The sequence below is a fragment of the Syngnathus acus genome, unplaced genomic scaffold, assembly GCF_901709675.1.
Source record: "Syngnathus acus unplaced genomic scaffold, fSynAcu1.2, whole genome shotgun sequence".
NCBI lineage: Eukaryota > Metazoa > Chordata > Actinopteri > Syngnathiformes > Syngnathidae > Syngnathus > Syngnathus acus.
This window is the reverse complement of record NW_023590211.1, coordinates 14,375-24,371: the sequence shown is the minus strand read 5'-3', so window position 1 is coordinate 24,371 and position 9,997 is coordinate 14,375. Positions and strand designations below refer to the sequence as shown.

The following is a 9,997-nucleotide window of genomic DNA, read 5'->3' as shown; positions in this document are numbered from 1 at the left end:
TGCTTAAATCGCATTTTCTCGACGAGCTGAGCACGTTTTCTGGATGGTGCCTCTCCCGTCACTCTGGTTAGGTTGGCATAGTAAAAAGCGCTCTTGGGGGCTTCAGAGTGCCCAGTTTATCACTGCGCATGCAGAAATGACCACCTGCAACGTTTGGTTTATGTTTTATAAGCATTTTTAGTTTTATTGCTTAAATCGCATTTTCTCGACGAGCTGAGCACGTTTTCTGGATGGTGCCTCTCCCGTCACTCTGGTTAGGTTGGCAAAGTAAAAAGCGCTCTTGGGTGCTTCAGAGTGCCGAGTTTATCACTGCACATAAAGAAATGACCACCTGCAACGTTTGGTTTATGTTTTATGAGCATTTTTAATTGTATTGCTTAGAGCGCATTTTCTCGACGAGCTGAGCACTATTTCTAGTAAAAAGCGCTCTTGGGTGCTTCAGAGTGCCGGGTTTATCACTGCGCATGCAGAAATGACCACCTGCAACGTTTGGTTTATGTTTTATAAGCATTTTTTGTTTTATTGCTTAAATCGCATTTTCTCGACGAGCTGAGCACGTTTTCTGGATGGTGCCTCTCCCGTCACTCTGGTTAGGTTGGCATAGTAAAAAGCGCTCTTGGGGGCTTCAGAGTGCCCAGTTTATCACTGCGCATGCAGAAATGACCACCTGCAACGTTTGGTTTATGTTTTATAAGCATTTTTAGTTTTATTGCTTAAATCGCATTTTCTCGACGAGCTGAGCACGTTTTCTGGATGGTGCCTCTCCCGTCACTCTGGTTAGGTTGGCAAAGTAAAAAGCGCTCTTGGGTGCTTCAGAGTGCCGAGTTTATCACTGCACATAAAGAAATGACCACCTGCAACGTTTGGTTTATGTTTTATGAGCATTTTTAATTGTATTGCTTAGAGCGCATTTTCTCGACGAGCTGAGCACTATTTCTAGTAAAAAGCGCTCTTGGGTGCTTCAGAGTGCCGGGTTTATCACTGCGCATGCAGAAATGACCACCTGCAACGTTTGGTTTATGTTTTATAAGCATTTTTTGTTTTATTGCTTAAATCGCATTTTCTCGACGAGCTGAGCACGTTTTCTGGATGGTGCCTCTCCCGTCACTCTGGTTAGGTTGTGTTAGGTTACGGATTTTAGCTATTGATCTGACTCCAAATTATGATCAACACTTAACACAAGAGTTGTTACGTCCAAATCTACACACTGTCGCACCTAACAATTCTGCGAGTTCGTTCTGTCAAAGAGAAGACCAGTAGATCAATTAGGCCGAATTTACCAATTGTTTAATCCTGACAAAGCAAACTAATACAGGCCTGGGTCTCGGGTCCCTAACACAAAAACTCGTGTGCCTTCGTGACCATCAAAGACAACACATTCTTCCGGGTTGCCCAGTTTTAAAGAAACACAATATGAATATTCAAGCATGCAAAATATTGTGTGGTGATTGGTCGATGGTCGATGGTCGTCTCCTCCTGGTTTGGGTTTTTCCCCTGCTCAGCACAGGTGTCTGGACCACAAAGACGAGTTGTTCTTCACCGGCCTTGAGATATCCTCCCTGTCTGGTCATCCTGTTCCACAATACTTTGTAGAGAACAAATTCATTGTAGCCTGCACATTCCTTTCCACTTATTAATCACCACACGAGTACACTACTACTGATATGATTGATATGATTATAAGTCTAGCGCTGTCTTAACAAAATATGTTTGCAAACTGCCGAAAGCACATTTCCCTTTATTCCCTCTCATGACCTCATTTATGAGGTCATCACCAGTTACTCTAGTAATCAGCGACCAGCACACTGTCGGTCCTTTCTTCCCCCCGCGGCTCCTGTTGAGTCACCAGGGTATATTGGCCCTTCGGTGACAACGGGCCAACGGTTTTCTCGATCAACCGAACAGTGAGTGATCTAATACATGGAATACAGCAACAACCGCATAAAATCATTATTGTAGTAAAAATAGCCACAGCAACCAGCACAGACATGATGAGGCCTTTCCAGTTTCCGAACGTTTTCATCCAATCAGACCAAATATCGGTGCGTACACCTGAATGATCTTTCATCTTTTTATTCAGTATCCTTAGTCCTTCCAACGCCCGGGTCAGTCGGCCCCCTGGTGCCGTGTTGTTGGGGATGAAAGTACAACATGCATCCCCGAACATTCCGCACACACCATGTTCCTTAGCCAATAGCATGTCCAACGCAATTCTATTTTGGAACGACATCAATGACGTCGCGGCCAATTGTTCATGGACCGCTGCAAATGATTCAGCTGTATAATTACCCAGCCGTTGGACATTGTAATGAATATAATTAATACGGTCAACATTTTTATTGGGGGTGATCCATAAGAAAATGCTTTCGAATCCCGAGGACACTTGATTAACGAGTTTATACTCATCTGGCACACCCCGGGGCACTCCTATAGCGTCAATATATGTCGGATCGTTGTCGCTCAACCATGGGGGCAAAACGTCTCTTTTGGCTCGCCTTAGGAGCCCCGCCAATGGGAACTCCATGTTCCAATTGAGATTCTGTATTTCAATGGGGACAACCACCACAGGCATTATCAAAGACACAAGGGCACAGATACCTGATGCATTCTTCGGCAAGCGATCATATAATTTGTTGTCACCACACCACAACCAGAGGTCTGCACGAGAGAGAGGAGAGGGGACATTCAAAAACAAATTTATCCTGCACCATGTGTGATCTATTGTCCCAATACTTATGCCGTTTCCCTTTAACTTTAAACATGTCATATTTTGTTGAGTCACATGGCTATCAAAAATGGGCTTTCTTTTCTCCAAGCCCACGACTGGGAAAATATCATTATAAATCAAACAATCGCCACTGGTCCTGGACTGGGTCAACACCTGTAAAACACATGCTGATTCTATTGCAGCTGGAACAATTTTTAACACTACTCTTGCTTCGAGACAAACCACACAATCTTCACCAGTTGCATTAGCAGCTTGTTCCGCCATCAAAAGCCAATTATTGTTTACAGCGGTGACTCCCGTAGTGACCCGAAACCAATCATCTACGCTCCTAATCGCTTTCGCTAAAATTCGGGGGTCTGTTGAGGGACTCAAAGATACTTCTTGTTTGGCATCCTCACCTTGACAGAGGAACATCTGCCAATACGGGTATTTATACACATATATGTTTAACTGGAAACCCCAGCACCCTACTGTGCGTCTTCCTAAATGTAAATCGTGTGAAGCATTAACCCACAAGGTGATGCCTGTCTGCGTTTTTTCCCCTTTTATCATTTGCTGATGTTGTTTTGCTTGAACACTAGTCCCCCATGACTTATACCAATCTTTAGTGTCCCATACCAGATCTTTCCAACCCCTATTTACCAAGTCGTTGGTCAAATACCAATCATAATCCCGATAATCCTGTCCTCTAATCTGCCCGTTCACCAAACTTTCAAACGGTATGATAATTTGTACTGTCACGTTTTTAGGGATGCAAACCTGGATCCCCCATTTAAATGATTGGACCGGTTCGCAGTGTCCCCGGTGTGTCTGAGTGACCCCGGTCACTTGTCTTTTGGACCGGATGTTTAAATGATGCTCAGACATGATGTTGTTTGTGGTGTGTGAAATTTGAATCTGGGACGTTTTCTGCTGGAAGGTCTCATCAATCGTCATCACTGTCCACACAAAAATACAACCTACAAATAACAGTCCTAAAATTAATCTCGCAAATTTCGAAAAACCATTCGGGCCCTCCCCTTTCCTTCTCCGTATTGCTTCCCCTACTCCTTCTGTTCCCCCCCTCTTGGCCGGGTCCGGGACACGGCCAACCAGGAATACCTTCATCCTGACGGAACAAACTCTGGGGCCGGACGGAGTTGTGAGTAGTGATACCACCGGCGTCCTTTGAAGTCGAGTTGGGCCGCGTGAGACGTCCTGGCCAAGACACGAAAGGGGCCCTTCCACCGGGGGTCCGTCCACTTCCTGGAGATGACTCGGACGTACACGTACGGCGTGAGCTGTTTCTCCACCGACACACCTTCCTCCGCCGCAGCCGCAGCGGATTTTTCTCCAAGCTGTGCAGAAACACTGGACACCAAAGCAGACAAATAGGACCAGTATGCTGTATGAGATAAATTAGGTACCGGAACATCCTCTGGTGGGACGAGCGTCGTCGCTGGTCCTGGCATTAGACGGCCCGTCATCAACTCAAACGGTGCGAATCCAGTGCTCCTGTTAACGGATTGTCTCACAGACAGCAAAGCAAGCGGAAGTGCTTGTAGCCAATTCATTGCCGTCTGAGCCATAATTTTGGCCAATTTCTCTTTTAGCGTTCGGTTAAGTCGTTCAACGCGGCCTTGAGACTGAGGATGGTAGACACACCCGAATCGATGCTTCAACCCCAAAATTGATTCTACCTTGGCCAAGGCTTTGTTGTTAAAGTGTGTACCATTGTCAGAACGGATCAAGGCCGGAAAACCGTGGGTAGGGATGTAATGGGTGATCAAAGCCTTGATCACCGCAGCAGAATCTTCCTTCGAGCACGGATATGCCTCCGGCCAGCCCGAGTAAGCGTCAACCAACACAAGCAAAAAGCGTTTTCCATTCACTCTTGTATTCATGTCTGTGAAATCAATGATCACCTCTGCCCCCGGCCATGGGGCCGGCTGAAACAGGCCGGGCTTAGGCTTCAACGTAGGGCGTGCATTGAACGTCTGACAAGACTCACAATCCGCAACGAATTTCCAGACCACATCTGAGAGTTTGGGATGCCACCAACTTCGAAGATGGATCATCATGGCATGGGGACCCACATGGGAAGGTGTGTGAGCCTGTGTCAGGACCTCCGACATCAGCCTTCCCTCCGGAAGAGCTGGCTGTCCTTTGGGTCCTACCCACAAGCCATCTGATCGTTTGACAGCCTTTGCTGCCAGCCAGACCGATTTTTGTTCCGGGGACGTGGCACCCTGGGCGGCACACAGATCGGCATGCGAGAGTGACAGAGGCAAACAGGAGTCGGGGTGTTCCCCGTCCACAATTAGTGGACCGCGGGACACCATCATGTCCTCTGCCCCGCCATACCCGGCCGTCTGCTTGGCCAATTCATCAGCCGCTCGATTCCCCCTAGCTACTAAGGTGTCAGCTTTGGAGTGACCAGGCACTTTGACAATGGCCACCTCGCTCGGGTACTTCAATGCCTCAAACAAATGCAACATCAAATCCTTGTGCGCAATCTCCGAGCCCCTGGCCGTCGTGAACCCATTCTGCAGCCACCCCACCAGATCGAGTAAAGCCGCCGACACCGCATAAGCGGAGTCAGAATAGATGGTCACGGCTTCCCCCTTGCATTGTCGTAAAGCTAACACCAGAGCAAAGACTTCTGCCGCCTGGGCCGATGGGTGGGTGTTGAGCTTCATCACTTTAAGAGGCTGGAAGGAACCATCCCTCCACTCGACCGCAGCCGCGGCCGCATGGAGGGAGCCCATCCTGTCTCTCCAGCAGCAGCCATCTGTGAACACCACACGACCGTGCCCGAGCGGAGTGGAATAGAGGTCAGGTCGGACTTTCGCCACCGTCTGGACCTTTGATGCACACTCATGGGGTCCCACCAACAATTGATCGGCCATGTTCACTCCGGAATGGACATAGTTGACATTTGGGGCAGTCAATATTTTCAACAACCGTGTTTGTCGCAGTGGAGTCAACGTGAACGCCGCCGATGCGACAAATGAAGACACTGCATGATCAGTTAACACATAAACTGGATGCCCCATGACCGTGTGGGCTGTTTTGAGTAAGACCTTTGCCAGGCCAGCCGCATATCTGGAACAATCGGGTTGTCGTTGCTCAATGTTGTCCAAGGGGACGCTGCAATACATCAACACTGCACGTCCATGCTGCATTTTCTGGTACAGAGCTCCATTCACAACTTTCCCTGAAATAGAGACATCTAGATGGAAGGGCAGAGTGTAGTCAGGAGTGGCCAAAGCCGCAGCAGAGGCCAGCTCCTGCACCAGTGACACAAAGACCTCAGCAGCCTCCGGTGTCCAAACCAGGCAAGCCCTGAGATTCCTCGCCCCCTGTTCGCGGATCAGGGCCCGTAGGACACCAGTTTTGTCAGCAAAACAGGGTATGTAATGTCTGCTGTAGCCGCACAACCCCAGGAATGATAGCATCTCCTGGACGGTGGCGGGCCGTGGGTGTCGGAGGATGGAGCTTCTATGTTCAGGCGACATGGCGAGGCCACTAGGGGTCAACACACGTCCCAGAAAAGTGACCTGTTGGCGACAGCATTGCAGTTTCTTTCTTGACACCTTGAACCCTTTCTCCCCTAACCACAACAACACTTTCTTTGTTCCTTCAAGACACGTCTGCTCGTCTTTTGCTGCAATCAACAAATCATCGACATATTGCAACAACAATGTGCCATCCGGCATTTGGCATGGTTCGAGGAGTTCTTTGAGGACCTGATTGAACAATCCTGGCGAATTTTTGAATCCCTGCGGCATGCGTGTGTATTGCAATTTCATCCCTTTGTAAGTGAAGGCGAACACGTGCCGCACTGAGGGGGAAAGCGGGAGGCAGAAGAAGGCATTAGCCAAATCAATTACGGTGAACCACTGATAGGCAGGGTTCAATGATGCAAGGATTCGGTGCGGGTCTGGCACGGGAAGAACAGGAGTTATAGTGACATCATTTACTGCTCTCAAATCATGTGCCATGCGCCATGTTTTCCCATCTGCTTTTTGGACTGGCCTTAACGGGGTGTTCCATTCGGAGCATGACACTTCCAACACCCCTGCGTCCCAGAGGCCGCACAGAGTGTCTTCCATGCCTTGGTCCGCCTCACTCGGCCAACGATATTGGGGTCGTTTGATAGGCTGCGTCTCATCCATTTGGAGATCAATAGGGGCCATCGAGTGACAAAACCCGACATCAAATGGACCTTGGGACCACAAGGTGTCGGGCAAGGCCGCGAGCATTACTTCAGCGTCCTCATGATCAGTTAATTCCCTGCCATGTGTGCGAGATACCAACATCATCTCCAGCAGCCCTGAGTCTACCATGGGTTGTTTAATTTGGTAAGCTTTCTGAGACTCTGACCAATACAAATTAGGGATGTGTGTTTTCCGCCAGTCGGTTTGCAGCAACAAATGTTTGACCATTGAGCCCAATTGTCTGGCTTCATGACCTGGGGCAAGAGCTAGCGAAATGTGTGGTACCCCTTTTTCTGTCATTTTGAACCACTGCATTTGTTCAGGTGTTAATTCAGTAGCTGCTGCAACTCCCTCTTTACCAATCAAAATGCATGATGAAGTTAAATCCCACATGTGCCCTTCAATTTCTTCAAACAAATCCCGATAAACATCATCACTTTTTCGGTCATAATATAGAGTGCAATGCAAAGGATCAACAGGTGGGTGGTATGGCGCCAGTGAGCAGATCCAGGGCTTCCACAGTAGGTAGGTCGAGAACACACCGCCACCAGCAGGGGTTTCTGGCTCCAGCCTGGCCCAGTAGATGGTTGCAGTTTCTGCTTCTGTCTGTAGGGGCGCCATCAGCCACTGGCCATGTTGTTGTAGCTGCTGTGAGCACGGAATGCTGACACCATTTGGAAATTGAATTATCACTCCCTCCGGCCCACACAGGATTTTAGCTTCAACGGCTGACAGCAAATCCCTCCCCATCAAATTGATCGGAGTGTCTGTAGAATGGATATATTTGTGCCACAGTCTACACCCCGTCTGGGTGATCACCGTCTCAAGTGGTTTGGTAAAAGGCAGAGTTCGTGGTTGTCCCGAAAAGCCGACTAAAGTTGTTGTTTTCTTTGACAGTGAGGATACAGGTAGGGCAGTGTTTATTGATGAATAAGTTGCTCCTGTGTCCACCAGCATCTGCACAGGTTTTCCCTCCACTGTCACATGAAGCATTGGCTCCGCCGCGCCACTGCTTCTCTGGCTTCCCGGGCAGCCCTATTCAAATTGTCCACACCAGAGATCATCATGTTGGTAGTACTGACCTCCGTGTGTTTGTGGCTGTTGCCAGGGCCGTCCACCAAATGGAGCTGTTGCTGCCTGTTGCATCGGCGCCCCGGGTTGGCGTGGGGGGCCTCCGGCTGGGCGGGCGGCTCCGCGCGGTCGACTTTGTGGGCATCCTCTTGCCCAATGATCGGTTTCGCCGCAGATGAAGCATGCGTTGGATGGGTCGGGTTGGTATGTCATCCTGCCCGGGTAAGCGGGTGCACTCCCTCCCCGGCCTCTGTATCCACCCCGGAACTGGCCCCTCCCGCGCCCAACCACCTGAGGAGCCTGTGACATTTGCATTTCCTTCTTCTGTGATTTTGACTGTTTAGCTTCACCATGCATCTTTGCCAATTGTAATTTCAGCAACTGTTTTGATAATGCGTCTGTCTCGTTCTCAACTTTAGCTTGTGACTCAGTGAACGTTCTGCAGTGATACAAAAGATGACGTTTAAATCGTGCTTCGGCACAAACCAGAATGTCAGGGTCTGACATCAGCTGCTGCTTCACGTCTGGCGGAAGTCCATCCACTAGCGCCGTCCGGAAGAGCACCTCTGCCTCGGGCGAGAGAGCCGGATGACGACCTGTAGTTTCAATCCAACTTTCCACACATGTTACATAATGCTGTGCTGGTGACATTTTCACATCATAAGGAAACATAGTGGGGGCCAGATCGGTGGGTTGTGGGAAAGTCAATTTAATGTTTTCAAACAGGGGCGCTGCTACTTGTGGCAAGGGCACCTCCCTCCCCAGTCTCGCTGTGCCTGCTGCTTCCTCAATCGCCTGCAATTGTACTAGAGAGCATGCTCCTGCCAATGTCTGACGCATGTCACCGAGTGTACAGCTCTGCCCACTCATCAGAGCCAAAAATTTGTTCAGCCACACTTTACCTCCTCTGTGAAGTGGGGGCATTTTTTCCATCATCGCAGTCACATCACGGAGCACCATAGGCTCGTAGTGCTGGCCGCCTGGTGTGGTCACCAGCGGACACATTAATTCATTTTTCTGCCCCTCGGTCTGCGTCATCTGACCCTGACCACTCCGCAAATTGTATCCTTTCCGCATCTCTTTCTCTCCCTGCCTGTACCTCTTTCTACTATCCTGATTCGCGTACTGTAACATTTTCCTCTGTTGCATTACAACGTTATCTTCCCCCTCCCCCTCGCTGCTATCACACTGTGGAAGCTCTTTCTGTCTCCGCTCGCCCTTTGCGTCTTCTCGTCTCACTTTTTCTGTTGCCCATTTCAACATCTGCATTTCCAGTCTACGCTGCTCCTCAGCTTGATCAACTTTTTTCTTTAGCTCCTCATTTTCAGCACTAAGTCTCTGCCAACTTTCTCCTTTCGTCACGTTGGAGGAGTGGGGGCTCGGGCCGGGGGTGGATGTGACCACGTGGGCTATATCCCCCTCCCGGGCCCGGCGCCTCTCTTTATTTACTGCTTGTTCAATCAGCTGCACAATGCTCTGATCTGCCCTTTCGCCTTCGCCCTCAACATCCAACACCATCCGGCCACCCAACGTCACCACCGGAGCCATCACTCCGGGGGCGCCGTACGGCGGCGGTCCAACATTGGTCACTCCGAGTGTGGGGGCACTCGGGTGTGTCACATCATGCAAAGATGGATAAATGCCCTTGTATTCATTCCTTTCCTCGTCTATTTTCACCACTTTCTCTACCTTCTCTGCTCTTCTCTCACTCTCTGCATGTTCTACGGGAATTTTCTTTTGAGTAGCGAACAAAGCTGTTGCAGCTGTCGCCAAATTGTGCAGAGAGCGCCGCTCTTCCTCTTTTTCCCTAATGTGCTTCTCTAGCAACCTGCGCTTGCGCCAGTCGGCGCCTTTTTTCTCAACCTCTAGGTCAAGCTTTCCTTTCAACACCACACACTCTTTTTTCTGCAATTGCCTTGCCAGGCGTTCCATGTCCCAAGCTGTTGGGAAGCCCTGAAACAATTTGTCAGCTTCCAATTTCACGAAGACTTTTCTGTGT

At 49.4% G+C, this 9,997-nt stretch overlaps 1 protein-coding gene across 1 annotated transcript; it reads right to left on the bottom strand.

Moving 5' to 3' along the window:
* Nucleotides 1-3,068: 3,068 nt before the first annotated feature.
* LOC119118674 lies at nt 3,069-8,161 on the bottom strand. The gene has a single exon (XM_037245603.1). The coding sequence runs from the start codon at nt 7,918-7,920 to the stop codon at nt 3,832-3,834; it is 4,089 nt and encodes a 1,362-aa protein (XP_037101498.1). The 5' UTR covers nt 7,921-8,161; the 3' UTR covers nt 3,069-3,831.
* Nucleotides 8,162-9,997: the final 1,836 nt, after the last annotated feature.

Coding starts and splice junctions, on each gene's coding strand:
- LOC119118674 (XM_037245603.1), bottom strand. CDS start 7,920: ATGCTTCATGTGACAGTGGAGGGAAAACCTGTGCAGATGCTGGTGGAC.